Consider the following 18,219-nt stretch of genomic DNA (forward strand, 5'->3'; position numbering starts at 1 on the left):
GTAAACATTCAATTAACATTCAATTCCCTGGCAACAGTCTGCGGTTGTGAGGCCGGTTTGACATACTGCCAAATTCTCTAAACTTACGTTGGAGGCGGCTTTATGGTAGAGAAATTTAACATTCAATTCCCTGGCAACAGCTCTGGTGGACATTCCTGAAGTCAACATGCCAATTGCACTCTCCCTCAACTTGAGACATCTGTGGCATTGTGTTGTGTGACAAAACTGCACATTTTAGCGTGGCCTTTTATTGTCCCCAGCACAAGGTTGATATGCCACACTTGTCAGGTGGATGGATTAACTTGGCAAATGAGAAATGCTCACTAACAGGGATGTAAACAGATTTGTGCACAAAATATGAGAGAAATACGCTTTTTGTGCATATAGAGCATTTTTGGGATATTTTATTTCAGCTCATGAAACATGGAACCAACACTTTTACATGTTGCATTTTTATTTTTGTTCAGTATAATTATCTCTGTTCACTCTGAAATGGAAAAGCAGTATTTAAACATGTTCTTCAGAGTATTATAACAGGACAACAGGAATTGCAACAGGTTGAATAGTTTGGAATGTTTATTTCCCCTTAGCCCGGCATCAGTGGAATGGATCTTCCCTTTGGGGATTTCTTTCAAAATTATACTTTTGCTGATCAGGCGCTGACCAGCACGGACCTGTTGGCGAGTAACACAGACCCAGACTTCATGTACGAACTGGTAAGTGTTCTCCGTGCAGAAGAGCCTCCGGCAGGATCACAGCTTAGAAAGAGTGATAGTAAAAAGCTTTGGCGCACCTTAAATTACATTTTGGGCAAAAAGGCAAACTCAGCTCCATCATTTATTAAATCAGATGGCTCATTCATTACAAAACCCACTGATGTTGCAACTACTTTTTCATTGGCAAGTTTAGCAAATTTAGGCATGACATGCCAGCAATAAACGCCGAACCTACACATCCAAGTATAACAAACTCAATTATTAGAGATGAGCGTTGTCATTATGAATTCTGTAAAGTGAGTGTGGAAGAGGTGAAAAAATGACAAGCCACCAGGGTCTGACAACTTGGATTGAAAATTACTGAGGACGATATTGCCACTCCTATTTGCCATATTTTCAATCTAAGCCTACTAGAAAGTGTGTGCCCTCGTGCCTGGAGGGAAGCAAAAGTCATTCCGCTACCCAAGAATTCCGCTGCCCCCTTTACCAACCCTTAGTAAACTTTTGGGAAAAATGGTGTTTGACCAGATACAATGCTATTATACAGTAAACAAATTGACAAGACTTTTAGCACCCTTATAGGGGAGGACATTCAAAAGCACAGCACATACAGAAATGACTACTATATTGTGGATAAAGAGTTACCTAACAGAACACAGAGGGATGTTCTTTAATGGAAGTCTCAAACATAATCCAGGTAGAGGTAGGAATTCCCCAGGGAAGCTGTCAAGGCCCCTTACTATTTTCAGTCTTTACTAACGACATGCCACTGGCTTTGAGTAAAGCCAGTGTGACTATGTATGCGGATGATACAACACTATACACGTCAGCTACTACAGCAACTGAAATTACTGCAACACCTAACAAAGAGATGTAGTTATTTTCAGAATGGGTGGCAAGGAATGTAGTCCTAAATATTTAATTTAAAAGCATTGTATTTCGGACAAATCATTCACTAAACCCTAAACCCCAACAAAATCTTGCAATGAATAATGTGGAAATTGAGCTAGTTGAGGTAACTAAACTGCTTGGAGTAACACTAGATTGTAAACTGTCATGGTCAAAACATGTTGATACAACAGTAGCTAAAATGGGAAGAAGTCGGTCCATAATAAAGCGCTGCTCTGCCTTCTCAACAACACTATCAACAAGGCAGGTCCTTACGGCCCGAGTTTTGTCTCACCTGGACTACTGTTCAGTCGTGTGGTCAGGTGCCACAAAATTACAATTGGCTCAGAACATAGCAGCAAGGCTGGCCCTTGGATGTACACAGAGAGCTAATATTAATAATATGCATGTCAATCTCTCATGGCTCAAAGTGGAGGAGAGATATACTTCATCACTTGTTTTTGTAAGAAATGTTGGCAAGCTGAATGCACCGAGCTGTCTGTTTAAACTACTAGCACAAGACATGCCACCAGAGGTCTCTTCACAATCCCCCAAGTCCAGAACATACTATGCGAGGCGCACAGTACTACATAGAAATCAAATATGATTTGTCGCATACACATATTGAGCTGAAGTTATTGCAGGTGTAGTGAAATGCTTGTAAAATACTTGACTACATGGTACTTGACTACATGGACATCAGGTAACTGAAGCAAGCAGTAGAATCAGATAAAAAAAATTATTAAAAAAATACACCTTATGGAACAGCGGGAACTGTGAAGAGATACATATACATACACACACACACACACACACACAGGTACAGACACACGCATACTTACACACACTAGCACACGTACATTATAATATTGTTGTATGGTGATATTATACATTTTGTATGTAGTGGTGTAATAATGTTATATGATGCACTGTTTTATCTTTTGTTCTATGTGTTATGTAAGTGCCTTAATGTGTTTGGACCCCAGGAAGAGTAGCTGCTGCCTTGGCAACAGCTAATGGGGATCCATAATAAATACACACAGAGGCAGGACAGGTGGTGTAGTAGAGAACACAACACGCTATAACAATACAATAAAAAAATGTAACTTTATTTACACAGAATATTGTTGATTGAAGATGGTTGCATACTTATCACAGGAAATAATGTCAATTCTATGCACTATTTTCATCTCTGTACTTTCTTTTCCTCCCCAGGACAGAGAAATGACTGCTTGCCTAAGTCCTAGAGTTGATCACTTCACGGTGGGGGACTGCAAGGAGATGGAGTGTGGGGAGCACCTCATGGAGCTGGTGGACAGCGACCCGGCCTACAGCTCGAACTTTGAGCAGTGGGATACATACTGGGAGGACCTGACCAAGTGCACTCGTTTCACCAGCTGTGACATCTGGGGCACCAAGGAGGCAGGCCTGGATGACTTCTCCAGCCCTTACCAAGATGAGGAGGTGATTGCCCGGACCCCCACCTTGGCTCAGCTCAACAGTGAGGACTCACAGCCCCCTGTGTGTGACACACTCTACCACCCTGATCTGCTGATAGGGGGCCAGAAGCAGCACACCTCCCTCCACCCACTCTCCCTGAGCAAGAAGACAGCCGCCCGCCCGGGCCCTTCCTCTTCCTGCTCCAACCTGGTCAAGAACCCCCTGGGCGACTTTGCCAAGGGTTCCCAGAAGGCCACCTGGCCTGTCCCCTCCAGCACAGAGACAATGTCCAAGGCCCAGGGAACCAGCAAGATGGCCACCCTGGGCTACCACTGCAATGACTACGTGCGCAAGGCAAAGGTTCGCATCAGCATGCCCCACCGGCCCCTAGTCGACATGTCCATGGCCTCCCATCAGGTTGAGGCCGAAAACCACTTCACGTACAGCAGCAAGCCCCCTGAGCTGGCCACCACATCTGGCTGTGCTGCCCCCGTGGCTGCTCCTGCTACTGCAGCCTCTGCCTCTGCCTCCGCCAGCACTCTGGCCTATGAGAAGACGGTAGAGCTGCCTCGCCGGGAGATGCCACCCGCCTCAGTGGGCACGTCTGGAGCTGTGCCCTCTATGCTCCACTACCCTGTAGCTGGGGCTGGGGCCAGCGAGACCCTGCTGACTTCCAGTGGGACTGACCCAGTCTCTGACAAGAAGAAGGAGGAGGAGCACAACTACTCCCTGTTCCTAACCCGAGCCAGGCTGGCCGGGAAAGCCCTCACTGAGGAGGACGAAGAGGAGGAAGAGGAGGAGGACGAAGAGGAGGAGGTGGGGGAGGACGAAGAGGATGCTGAGGGGGTGGAGCTGGATGAAGATCTCGATGAAGATCATGATGAGGGTTTTGGCAGCGAGCATGAGCTCTCTGAGAATGATGATGAGGAAGATGAGGAGGACGATGATTATGAGGGGGATAAAGATGATGACATGAGCGACGCCTTCTCCGAGCCAGGTAGCCATATATCAGGTAGACATTCACCTTTTTTGAGACCCACATTGGCCCCGAGGCCAAAGTCCAAGCATGTCCCTTTATAGCAACCATTTTGTTTTTCCATGTGAAATGAGGTTGGGGTCGCTGAAGGTGCTCTCTTCAGACCGGCAGTTTATTACAAATGTCAGCTCCCTGTATAGTAATGATTACTTAGAGTTCTGGATGGGAATATCTTTGTAGCTGCAGAGTCCCACGGAAAGGAAATATGTGATTGGTGAACTTATTCCCTGTTGGGAGTCCCTGGCCTGGCCCATTGTGGTCCAGTGAGTCAGCATTCTGGATTATAAATGGATCTTGAGAATGGGGTCATGTTTCTGCTTTGGGTGGGTGTTAGTGTGACCCTGGCCGTGCTCTGAGATGGAACAGTATAATCAAGGGTTTATTTAAGCTGTTTTATATGTGGAAGGCTCTCTGATCAACTGACCCTCTGCCCTTTTCTCATCCTCACTCTCTCCATCTTCATCTTTCTCTCCTTCTTAATCTCGCTCTCTCCATCTTTATCTCTCTACCCTCACCCTTATCTCCCTTGCTAATATTTTCTCTCTGGTCCCGCTTCCTCCCTCCCTGTTGTGATCAGGATGTGACAATGACGCGGTGGAGGACGTGAAGGGGCTGACGGCAGGGATCTCCAGGAAGAGGGGCAAGCGCCGCTACTTCTGGGAGTACAGCGAGCAGCTCACCCCCTCCAAGCAGGAATGCTTGCTCAAGCCCTCTGAGTGGGACAGGGAGACCCTGCCCAGCAACATGTACCAGAGGAATGGCCCACACCACGGTGAGACACACTTTATCATAAACAAACACATCTGGTAAGTGGTCACATGTACAAGCACACACCACAAACTATCTATTGCACTACAATCATGTGAAGAAGTATGAATTCCCGCATTTACACATGCACTTGATAGAAGCCACACTCTTCATAGTTCATCGATTACATCTTACAGTACATTCTACCCTGATAATGTATGTAGGTTATGAATGTAACGTTGTTGGTCCATTATTTATAGTGTACATTTTGGGGTTTTGAGATACAAATGTGTCTGACTGTCCCTGCTGACTAAGGGACATGACTCAGTGGTTAACTGGCTCGGTGATATGGCTGTGTGAACAGGGAAGTACACTCTGAAGAAGTCTCGGCGGACAGATGTGGAGGACTTGACCCCTAACCCTCGCAAGCTGCTGCAGATCGGGAACGAGCTGCGTAAGCTCAACAAAGTGATCAGTGATCTGACCCCGGTCAGCGAGTTGCCCCTCACAGCCCGCCCACGCTCCCGCAAGGAGAAGAACAAACTGGCATCCAGGTACTGGATACTCACCTTGAAACCTTGTTCAACTCTTGTTCTCCAGAACCTTCTCTTTCTGCTTTGTTACAGTCAACTTTGATACGCGCTACTACTACTACTATCACTACTACTACTACTACTAGTACTGTCACTACTACTATTAGTACTACTATCACTGCTGCTACTACTATCACTACTACTAGTACTGTCACTACTAGTACTACTATCACTACTAATTCTACTAGTACTTCTATCACTACTACTACTAGTGCGATCGCTGCTGCTACTAGTGCTATCGCTGCTGCTGCTAGTACTATCACTGCTACTACTAACACTGCTAGTACTATCACTACTACTACTGTCACTACTGCTGCTGCTGCTGCTACTACTACTAGTACTTCTACTACTATTACTACATAAGGGGTGTTCTTGTTATATGTATACCTTTACACAAGCTGTTTGTCTCTCTGTTCAGGGCCTGTCGACTGAAGAAGAAAGCTCAGTATGAGGCCAACAAAGTCAAGCTGTGGGGTCTGGGCACAGAATACGGTATGTTGATAAGTTATGTTGAATTATACACTTTTCCCATAGATGATTTCCAACTTGATTTCAGTTTTCTACATTGTTCAATTAGTAGACTGTCAATTGTCCTTCTATAATTTGTGGTTTAGGGAAGGAAGTTTATTATGTTTTGTGTTTGGCAATAAAGCTATTTACAATCTCTTTCTCTCTAAAAAAATAACAATTACATTGCCCTTGTTTTTATTGTTTGTTCCAGATCGGCTTCTGTTTGTCATCAACACCATAAAGGAAGAGATAGTGAACAGAGTGCAGGATATCTGCGACGACAAGGGAACTAGCATGACTGAAACTCTGGACAAACTCATCCAAGAGACCCTTGGTAAGATGATGTATTTTTTTGTAAGGAGCAACAGAAATATAGTTTTGAGCCCAAACACAGTTTAAACAATGGCTGTTGTTTAAGGAAAAACGTGTCCTTTTTTTCTTTCTGCAGTGAAGTCACCAGTTGCCGGGCAGACGTCTGACTTTGTTAACCAGATCCTAGAGAACACTGGCAAGGGGGATCCCACTGGAGGACTGGTCGGGCTGCGCGTACCCACGTCTAGAGTGTAGACGGACCATGTAGAGGTCTGGTGATGGCATACTCAAAGCCATCCGCGCCATTCTTGTCCCACACTGTAACGGCTCACCCTCTGCATGACCATTCCATCCAGGAATCGCATCACCATGCCCTGTGGGAAGACATACATACCACGCTCCAAATGTATGTATGTCTTCACACTGTGAGCATGCGCTGAAATGAAACTTAGTATCTATCTCTGCACTAGTAGTCTGTTACTCGCCATTTGTGCACGTGGCTAGTGCACGTGGCTAGTGTCTTTAGGGCCGCAGTGTTTGCGAATTCAAAGCCAATATATGAAAAATACCTCCCGAAATGTTTATGTTGGAAAAAAATATATAATCTGTCAAAACAGAATGATTATCAGTTCTAGCTGTAGCCATTTCCTGTAGCGTTCAAACGACCCGTTTCATGCCTGCGTACCTGGGTGGGAAAGGCAACACAGGATGCCGTTATATTTAGAGTGAGACGACGGGATGGCACGAGATATTTGCTATTGAAACCTAAATAGTAACTTGTCAATCCCATGTCCTTGTCACCTTTACTGAACTGTGCTTCTCAGATGAAAAAAAAACCCTTAAAACAGCCACTGGGTATTCCATAGTGTCTACTGTTGTGGAGGTATAGGGAACGCTTCATACCTGTTGTCTGCTTTCCCATTCAGCACCGTGGCATTCACATAGGAGGAGATGTTACCCAATACTCTCAGCCTGCCAACCACATTATAAGGCAACAAAAACACACAAGCACCTGAATTACTACTAACATTAAGAAAGTCTACTTTGACAGAATGACGCTAAAAATGTGTCGAAGTTGGGGGGGGATACACAGGAATGCAGTGAAAGGTTGTTTTGCAATTTGGCCTGATTTTTCAATTCCATTGTCCTGTGTTTTTGCAGTTGAGAAGATATTTCAAATAGACTTGAGCAGAAGGCCACTATATTCCCATCCTTTGCATGGGAAAATTCTTAGTCATCTGACTATAAGCTAGATGATGTGATTATAACAAACCATTTCCTCTATCTATATACCCTTTGGTTGAAGCGTCTTCAAATGAAAACACCATTGGCTTCTTGCAAAGTAGGGATGAGAGGGCTAATAGTTTGAAGTTCCTTAGTTTGGTGTGTTCATATTTGTATTTAATAACAGTACTGTTCATTGTGCCTTGTATTTAAAGTGAGATGATTACACAAGTGGTTGAAGGATAGTGGACCATTTTACACTGAGGGAGAGCAGAACATGGTGCAGGGAAGGTCAAGAGGTTTGTAATGTATTTCTGCTCTTTCAAGCTATTCTGAATGTACATATGGACATGGAACATGTAGATATATGCCACAGAGTCTGTGCATTGTATTATAAGATGGCTCTGACAAAAAATGTACTTTGGTTATCGGTACTTGGACTTTGGGGCTGGGGATGGGAATGGGAGGGTTAAAAAGGATATTCGTATATAGAATTTAAAAAATATTTGCACACTATATTTTGATTGCTTTTTGTACCAAAGACACATGCAAGGAAAACGGCGACTAGCCAGATAAAGTAAGGTTTTGCACAGCTTACCTGACACCGTATTGAATGTAGGAAATGTGGTAGGGTCAGGGATTTTCATTCAACTGTGAAATTTGCTTGGGTCCAATTACGTACTGAAAGAAGCATTTCATTAACTTTTTTCTAAATGGCTCCTGTCAGTTGGCTTCTCAAGTAGATTAGTTGCTTTAAAAACATTTGATAGATTCCAAAAGTTACATGTAATACTTCCACTTCTTCTATTGTGCTTTGGCACGAAGTAGAAAAGAGATGGAGAACAATTGCATAATTACAAGTTTTATTTTGACTGTTTTGTCAAAACGTCACAAATAACCAAAAGGTATATCACTTCTATAATTTATGTTACACGACGAATACACATACATATATGTTATATTAAGTGTTGTGTATTTATAGTAATGTCCATTCATGCATACACATATATCTATCTATTGTGAATTGCCACTTTTTCAAATTGATACGTTAATAAGCATGACACATTTCTAAGGCCTATCCTCACATTCAGAGAAACTTTAAAAAAAAAAAAAAAGGAATGAAAAAACAAACATTTTTGTACTATTTGCCTTTTTCTGTTGGTGCGCATGTATGTAATTTGAGAGATGTTCAGAGAAATACATTTCTGGATGGTGACTCTGCATGAGGTAGGGTTTCTGGATGGTGACTGCATGAGATAGGGTAGGGTCTCTGGATGGAGACTCTGCATGAGGTAGGGTTTCTGGATGGAGACTCTGCATGAGATAGGGTAGGGTTTCTGGATGGAGACTCTGCATGAGATAGGGTAGGGTTTCTGGATGGTGACTGCATGAGATAGGGTAGGGTTTCTGGATGGAGACTCTGCATGAGATAGGGTAGGGTTTCTGGATGGTGACTCTGCATGAGATAGGGTAGGGTTTCTGGATGGTGACTCTGCATGAGATAGGGTAGGGTTTCTGGATGGTGACTCTGCATGAGATAGGGTAGGGTTTCTGGATGGTGACTCTGCATGAGATAGGGTAGGGTTTCTGGATGGTGACTCTGCATGAGATAGGGTAGGGTTTCTGGATGGTGACTCTGCATGAGATAGGGTAGGGTTTCTGGATGGAGACTCTGCATGAGATAGGGTAGGGTTTCTGGATGGAGACTCTGCATGAGATAGGGTAGGGTTTCTAGATGGAGACTCTGCATGAGATAGGGTAGGGTTTCTGGATGGTGACTCTGCATGAGATAGGGTAGGGTTTCTGGATGGAGACTCTGCATGAGATAGGGTAGGGTTTCTGGATGGAGACTCTGCATGAGATAGGGTAGGGTTTCTGGATGGAGACTCTGCATGAGATAGGGTAGGGTTTCTGGATGGAGACTCTGCATGAGATAGGGTAGGGTTTCTGGATGGAGACTCTGCATGAGATAGGGTAGGGTTTCTGGATGGTGACTGGGAGGGGTTCCTCCTGTTTTTTTGTTTTCTTTGTGAAGAGGCTCTAGTTTTTTTAGGGGTTGTTCTGAAAGTAAGGGATTGAATATCATGGATATCATTCTGGTTTCTTTGTGCCCTCCGCCTCAGTTCTTGACACAAAGCTCATCTGTTGTGCTGAGTCATGGGGAAGATTGATAGAAAATGAATGGATGATAAGTCTCAATTGAATACTTGCAATTGTAGTCTTAACCTGTATTACAATCTCAGCCCAGACGAAATGAGACGAGCAGCTTTTAGAGAGAAAATGCTCTTAGTTCAAGCGTCTGTCTTTGCTGCTGTAACTTGTCAATTTGAAAGACTAGGTTTGCTAATTTCAAGAGAACAAGGAGACTTAAGGCTGAATTCAATCAAACCGGCACGGCTGAAAACCCTCACTGCGGAAAAGTAACACTGTCTTTATTCTGAGAAAGGGCATGTTTTAATTGAAAATGTTTTCTTTTATGTAGTGAACATTTTCTTATTTCAGTACTGAAGATATCTGAACATGCCTTTTGTTTGCTGTAGAGAAACAATGTTATTGTTCTGCAAAGCAGGTTTCCCGCACTGTACGCCATACTCCAACTATTTTTGATTGAATTAAAAAGGGAAAAAAATACACTTTCTCTGAAACTAGAATGATATGTTTGATAAGATATCTTATTCTACTTACTTTGTTAGTGTAGTAAATATTCTCTATATACCGTCCATGGTTTGTTTTTGTAGTGTTTCATTTTGTAAATGGATTTATCTTCTAAATATTATATTTGTATAGTCTATATTACATGTATGAAAAAGAAAGCACTTTGTTCAAAAAAACAAAACAAAAAAACCAAGTATGAAGAAAAGCATTTTTCCTTCCATTTGCTGCTAAACCGACCTTGTTTGAATGCTGCAGTGAGTACTTGACTTCTGTAACCTGACCAGGACAGTGTGTTGGGGAGGTCTTAAGAGGGCAATCAACCTTTGATTACAATGCCCCTATGTTCTGAATGACTCTAATGTCATGAATTCATTTGCCTTCAGTAGAGATTTCCTATGGAAAAACAAATTCTGCTTTGGGTTTTTCTTCAGGTTGATGTACAGTGTAGACACATTTCTTCTGGGCATTTGCCAGAGAGTTATATTGTTATCATTTTAAAAGTAATTTGTACTTGTACTTAATGGGGAAGGGGAGACTGAGGTACTCACAACAGCCCACATCCTTTTGTGAGTACCTCAGAAGGAAAACTATATCACTGTACTGTATGGCAAGTAATTTGCAGTGGAGATTTAATCCGGGATACTTTTTGCCTTTTCAAACACCCATCCATTCACTTAAGATGGCCAATAGTGGGTTCAATTGCGAAGTAGTGTTGCTGTGGCAACCGATCTCGGCCAATATTGTACTGTCTACAACAAAGACCTTCAACCTGGTGATATGCTCAAATCAACGATGGCCTCTCCATTGGGATCACTGATGGCAAGTGAGGTTGAGCTAGGGGAATTAATGTTGTGTAAGAAGCTAGTGGAACATAGTGTTGTGAGGCTGATTCCAGCATCGGGTGTGTGTCCACGCAGGTTTTCACATTTAACATGATGGGCGCAAGCTGTGCAACTTTACATTCTAACCAGGAGACTCTGTGGCATTTTAACAGTCAAGGAAGTGGTTGACATTCAAAGCCAGTAACTATTCCTTCTGCTCTATTGACATCAAACATATAAACAGATAATAGATTGTGTAATTATGTGCTAGTGCTGATAATTGAATCCATTATGGTCTCTTCTGCAGCGAATCAGGGTAACTACCATTCTTCTAATAGAAATATATGTAATAGGATAGTAAATCAAAGGAAAATATATTTATGTATTCCAATTAACGTTGCGATTTTTATTTCTGCAGTTCAATAACTCTGTGTGTGTTAATAGAGATTAAATGTAAAACAAAATGGTGCGATGCTCTCTACAGGATAAGAATAGACAAAGGCCAATGGACTTCTAAGTATAAATATTTTACCTAGATTAGTTTTTCTTTATACTCTAACAAATTTAAACGTACAAACTTTTTTTTTTTTTTTCAAAAGGGAAATAAATGATATTTCTAGTTTTGATCCAACCTCTGTTTTACTGTGCTGCTGCTCATGTATGGGTTGGTTATTCATGATTTATATTGTATTAAAAAGATGATAGTTCATTATACATTACATATGCCTATGCTTAACAGACCTTTTTTACTTTTTAACAAATTATTAACGTTTTGATCACATTTGAGTTAACCTTATGCTATAGTCTTAGACCTTGTGGATAGATGTCTAATGGTAGCATTACCAAACCGCTGGATCACAATGAGAAAGAGACCGATCTCGATTTATTCCAATTCAGTAGACAGTCAGTAGACTCTAGAGAGGAGGCGGCAAGCGTGTTTGTCCTCTTTCTTTCAATTCCTGATACGATTTTGGCTTGCTTTGTATGTAGTTGTTTGTAGTGTATGTGATGACAATGTTCTTAAATTGTGCACTATGCATGTCTTACTTGTTTTTGAGTAAGACAGTGTGTTGCTTTAGTTTTCAGCTGTCTCGTGTCTGAGCAGAGCATTTTCATTGACTTTATACAAAGACGCTTACCCTGTCTCCGTAACCCTATGGAGGTGTTCCTAGTGGTGATAGGCAGGTGGGGAATGAGTGGAGCTATTTCTTCTGACAATGGAGGAGCCACGCATGAGAAAGACCTGTCTTATAACTGCTAGATGAGTATGTTCCTTTCCATCTTATCTAACCAGTTGAATGCTTTGTTTTTTGTTTGTTTTTTGCTTTAAACTGTCATTCAAAGGACCTGCATTCTGCCATTTTTCTTTATTTATTTATATATCTTTTCCCCTACACCCATAGTATCTATAGAAATTGAGAACTTAAAGTATTAACACTTGTATAGCTGATTTTTCATGGGCTGTATATTGTGTACATCAATGCTTAAAGGGGCAGACACTCAGCAGTTGCTACTCTCAGCAGTTGCTACCTTTTATAAATGAATGATACGTAACCATTGATTCTTAAAGAATATAGCTTATATAAATGCCTCATGAGGTTAAGTTCAACTGTTTTAACCCATCAGATGCCAAAATATAAGCTTTTTTTTCTCTCCAATGTTTGTAAACAAAGTAAATGTAAACAAACACTGTAGAGCCTAAAAACATGGTTAAAACTATACTTTTTATATAATGGATGGTCAGTCCTTGCATCCATAGCTCTTTGAATTTGAGTGCTTACTAGTTCTCAGCGATTAACCTATGTTTTTGTATTTTTTGTTATTAAACAACTAATTGACTGACGTCAGTTCAATTACTTGAATTCCATTTAGTTTGTTTTATTTGGGGGGTGGCCCAACTCGTTGTTTTTCTTGAGATAAATCACAAGAGAAATCATGTCAGGAACTATGTGGGACACTTGGCTGAAGGGAGTTGTAGTTTTCATTAAGCAAACATTCAACCTAGTTCAGAGGGAAAAAACGTGGTAATTAACTACAATGACCATAATCCATTACGCCTGTTTTTTTCCGTCTTGGACCGAGATGGATACAATTTACGCCTGCTATGTTAGGTTAGGCACACACAGGCCACATGAGAGAGGAATGTACACAACACGACTACGAGAGAGACAGTTCGTGAAAGTATGCCTTATCTACTTTGAAAAACAAGTACAATTATTTAATCAGACAGCTCTGCAGCACGCTTAGGCAGGCTAGCCTAGCTCAAAAGGGATGACTAGACAGTACAGTATGGGAAGCACAGAGAATGTTTGCTGGCTGCTACTGCCTGAGCAGAGAATAGGACATTAAATAATGAAGCCATCAAATAAAAACTAAGTAATATACACATCTGAAATGTTTTATTTCATAGTAATTTTCTTTTGATGTCATACCTAATGTGGACCTGATGGAGACAATGGAATATTTTCAATTTTTCAGCAATTGAATGTTCACTCTTTTTTGGCTTTGGAATTTCCATTAAAAAGCTCAAAAATATTGACATTATTTGATAATGCATTTAATGTTTAAAAAAATAATTGAAATCAAAAAACGTTATTTGTTAATAATCAAACTGAACTGACCTCAAAAATCACTAATCGTGTGGCGCCAGTGTTAACATTTTTCCATCCCCCAGTTTTTTCCCCCCGAAACAGGGGTGGGGAGGACGCTTTGCTATTGTTTCAACTGCTGATTGCCGCTTTAAGCATTGCAGAAACATTTCAAACGCATTCTTTCTTATTATAACTTGCTCAACTCCCCCCCCATATTGCTTGTGGAACTGCTCATACTCAAAGGTTATATGCTCTATGCAGTATAACCGTTTTGATGTATTCTATTGTTGGATAATTAAATGCAGAGAATATGCGTAGGGAATGACCATTGTGCATGAAAATCTCACTCATCTGATATGTTTGTTACTGGGTCAAAATGGGTGCATCTTCACCCTGAGTTCAAGGATTTTGTAAGTATCAAGGACTATGTCCACGTGGTATTTGAACTTAACAAGCATAGAGAGATTTGGTTTTGGATGTTGAACATATTCAGATCAAACTATTTTGCATTGCTTACCCACTGTTTTTATGAAAACAAAATCGTACAAACCAGAAGCATACCCACAACTCACTTGGTTTTACAAAATGTCAAACATAATTTTAATACAATGCCTGCTAAACCAGGTGCCTTAAAAAAATAAATTGAATCCAAACGTGATCTACACCCTTCAAAGTCTTGATGTTTTGTATGGATACAAGATTTACTATCTTTCTGCCCACTATGCCAAGAATTCTGACATTTACTCTGTCTGGTGTTTTAACAGTGATCTCATGTACAGATGAAAATTGATGCTGCTTTGCCTCAGACAGTTTTCTCATCAGTGGAATGTAGTCTTCCTTCAAAGGATTCAATATGAGGATATGTTCGTACTCAGAGATGTCCAGTCTAACATTGGGTGGGAGAGTCTATCCAATGTGTGCTGCAATCATGATTCAGAGAAATTTGAACTTTTTTGTATGGTTGTCCTTATTTCTGTAAACCTTTTTTTATTTCTTTTGTATTTATGCGCAAAATCAGTAATTGTTGCACACGTTTGAATTTTTAAAATATTTTTTTTTGCCTTTTCTACTTAGACCTTACCTACTTGCCATACCATTTATTTTATATTTCATTTGAAATATTTCCTCTAGTTTACCTATAGAAATGATTTTAGATATTCATGATACCGCAGCGAGCTATATGTTCTTGCTGAATTCCATTTGTCAGACCCAGAGCATTCACCAATGGTGATTGATTTAGTTGAGTTTTCTATAGAACCTGCAGATCTGCTTTGCAAAAACTGTCAATTTACCAACCTATTGTGTCCCCTCAAAAATGATCAAGATAATTGTGCCTCTTTGGTCCTCATTAGACTACTATTCCACAAACAGCTGGGTTTCACTTTACCCGGAGCAGTGTCACATATACAAGCAGATGGCCTTTTAGCAGCCGTTCTTAAATGAAAAAACAAGGTTTGAAACAGCAACTCTTAATGACACATGTTGAGGTTTGCATTGTTCAACATAAATCTATGTTAACCATGGAGTTCCAGGAAACAAACCTCGATGTCTCTAGTAATTACGCAGGGGCAGGCGGCGTTTTAAACGTGGCAAAGCCTGTATAACGCTTAAAGCGATGGTGAAGTGGTGGGCATCTACACAAGTCCAGGTTCCTTGATTTCACCAGATTGCTCCAAAGTGGCACCACACATTTCCCTTTATAACTTAAGATTGAAGGGGGCACTAATTGGAGAGTGAGTTTAAAACAAAACAATGCAAACAGCTGATAGGAGGCACCACTCGCCAGCCATGGTGCTGAATCTCAAAGACGTACTTGAACTTCCTCGAGCTGCCACTCGGCCCCTGTTGCTGTGTTGGAACGCTGCCTGAGGGGTGTTGCAACTCTTGACCAGTTCCCAGTGAACTTTGGACAGCGACTGACTGCTTTTTAAGACCTGCTGTAGCCACTGCAGTGTTGGTGTCAGTAAGACCTTGTCCTCAGTAATGGTGGTCGACGACCGTGTTTTTAAAAATTTAATTGAAGTGGATTGGCTGGTAGCTTTGATAGGATAATACATTTTTTTTGCTTCAGGAAAAGGCATAGAGATCGGTAAGGGTCACTAGGGCTGCTGGGCAGAGATCTCTCATCCCTTCACTGAAGTGTTGGAATATGTGTTCCTGCATAGTACACATGCAGACCAATTCAATGATTACCAATGACATTGAGAAAACAAATATAACGCTCTTTCAAAGCACCATAAACACATCATATTCACACTGCAATGATTTACATTTTCCTTCCAAACTTGCCAAATTATTTTTTGGGGAAATCCATACAACTCCCAATGAGGACAATTTTTAAAGATATCTCACCCATTCTTAAAACTACACAATTCATACCCGTGATGTAATGCTTCTGATGTTGTATGGTATTTCAATAGATAATGTAGCATGGGAACTTTAAGTAGTTAGTACTGTGTGTGTACTCCCCAAGTGAAAAATATTTGTCACAGTAGGAAGGCTGTATTTCATTGCTAAGTGCTCTGTAATAAATCTCTTGGGTGATACTCATAAACAAATCTGTATCCTGCTGAAACTAACAGTGACTTGATCCTATTAGAAATGTCTATATTTGTAGTTCACATATATGCCTGTTCAAATTCAATAATATCTTGACAGTTGTTATATTTATGTTGTTTAAATGTTGTGCTGGGTTTATACTTTTGTCGTTCGATCTCTTTCTCTTATTTTTGTTTCCGTTTTTTTTTTTGGAGGCACAATTAGTTGAACAGCTATTGGATAAGGATCCTTGTAAATGTACAGATGTGATGTTATGATTGATTGGAAAAATGTGTCTGCTTGTGTAATTGTGCCTCTCCTTCATTTTAGTTTAGTTTTTTTATCATACTTTTTCTCACAGAATTGTATCAGCCAGGAGTTGGTACCACAGTTGTGGCTAGGTGGAGTATAGCTATGGACTGAAGTGACTTTACGTAGCAGGTTAGGAGAATTAATGTAGCAGGTTAAGAGAATTAGGTTAAGGTTAGGAAAAGGGTAAGGGTTAGCAAAAATGCTACAGCTGACCCCGATGCGACTCGAACATGCAACTTTTGGTCCATAGCTGTACTCAATCTAGCAACAACCCAATTTTGCTTGTAACCATGATTCTATTGTCCAATTCTATTGTTGATTTTAATATCAAAATAAAAACATTTGAAAATCACTATTTACCTTTTACCATTTTGTATGTTTTATTTGGGCTATCAGTTTATTTGTATGATTAACACTGAAGCACATTCATGACCTACGTCTTCCATACTACAAAGCATAGTTAAAATCCAGTCCAGACAGACATAATATTGAATTGCATAAGCATTGATGTTAGAGGCTGAATCATAGAAATTGAATCACATTCTAGTTCTATGAACTGACTGACCAACTGTACTGAAAAGTAAGTTCAAATAGCCTGGCAGCTTCACTTAGTGTTATTGTGAATCACAATACAATCTCCTCTCAATGTCTTTTTCTGATTTCTTGTCTTGTGTGGGTGCCAGTATCATCTCAGATCTTGCTGGTCAGAGTCAGCATGACATGACAATGTTTAACTCAAGCAAACAAAAGCAATGGTCAAGTGGTTTATTATGTCACTCGCAGAAAGCTCTTACAATGGTTGAGATGCATGAGGACATCTACAGCTTGGGACTAGAAGTTTCTATCTGGTTCTATTTGCAAAAATGCAGATAGAAACTTATACTCACTAAACACATGCTTCATATGTAAATTATGTCTGAGTGTTGAAACATGCCCCTGGCTATCCGTAAATATATATATACTGCTCAAAAAAATAAAGGGAACACTTAAACAACACAATGTAACTCCAAGTCAATCACACTTCTGTGAAATCAAACTGTCCACTTAGGAAGCAACACTGATTGACAATAAATTTCACATGCTGTTGTGCAAATGGAATAGACAACAGGTGGAAATTATAGGCAATTAGCAAGACACCCCCAATAAAGGACTGGTTCTGCAGGTGGAGACCACAGACCACTTCTCAGTTCCTATGCTTCCTGGCTGATGTTTTGGTCACTTTTCAATGCTGGCGGTGCTTTCACTCTAGTGGTAGCATGAGACGGAGTCTACAACCCACACAAGTGGCTTAAGTAGTGCGGCACATCAATGCGAGCTGTGGCAAGAAGGTTTGCTGTGTCTGTCAGCGTAGTGTCTAGAGCATGGAGGCGCTACCAGGAGACAGGCCAGTACACCAGGAGACGTGGAGGAGGCCGTTGGAGGGCAACAACCCAGCAGCAGGACCGCTACCTCCGCCTTGTGCAAGGAGGAGCAGGAGGAGCACTGCCAGAGCCCTGCAAAATGACCTCCAGCAGGCCACAAATGTGCATGTGTTTGCTCAAACGGTCAGAAACAGACTCCATGAGGGTGGTATGAGGGCTCGACGTCCACAGGTGGGGGTTGTGCTTACAGCCCAACACCGTGCAGGACGTTTGGCATTTGCCAGAGAACACCAAGATAGGCAAATTCGCCACTGGAGCCCTGTGCTCTTCACAGATGAAAGCAGGTTCACACTGAGCACGTGACAGACGTGACAGAGTCTGGAGACGCTGTGGAGAACGTTCTGCTGCCTGCAACATCCTCCAGCATGACCAGTTTGGCGGTGGGTCAGTCATGGTGTGGGGTGGCATTTCTTTG

The 18,219-nt window shown here is 41.3% G+C and overlaps 1 protein-coding gene across 10 annotated transcripts in view; it reads left to right on the forward strand.

The window, feature by feature from the left end:
- LOC115153963 (V-type proton ATPase subunit e 1) overlaps nt 1-16,736 on the forward strand; it is a 29,626-nt gene extending 12,890 nt beyond the window's left edge. For 4 of the 10 annotated variants that reach the window (XM_029699691.1, XM_029699692.1, XM_029699690.1 and 1 more), the window contains 7 exons: nt 591-716; nt 2,820-4,056; nt 4,658-4,852; nt 5,192-5,381; nt 5,839-5,912; nt 6,142-6,264; nt 6,379-16,736. In XM_029699691.1, the coding sequence (XP_029555551.1) occupies nt 591-716; nt 2,820-4,056; nt 4,658-4,852; nt 5,192-5,381; nt 5,839-5,912; nt 6,142-6,264; nt 6,379-6,497 (2,064 nt within the window). In that variant the 3' untranslated portion in view covers nt 6,498-16,736. The remainder of the gene's footprint in view (nt 1-590; nt 717-2,819; nt 4,057-4,657; nt 4,853-5,191; nt 5,382-5,838; nt 5,913-6,141; nt 6,265-6,378) is intronic. The other 6 variants (XM_029699693.1, XM_029699688.1, XR_003867797.1 and 3 more) reach the window with 5 other exon arrangements.
- Nucleotides 16,737-18,219: the final 1,483 nt, after the last annotated feature.

Source organism: Salmo trutta, chromosome 19 (assembly GCF_901001165.1).
Source record: "Salmo trutta chromosome 19, fSalTru1.1, whole genome shotgun sequence".
Lineage (NCBI taxonomy): Eukaryota > Metazoa > Chordata > Actinopteri > Salmoniformes > Salmonidae > Salmo > Salmo trutta.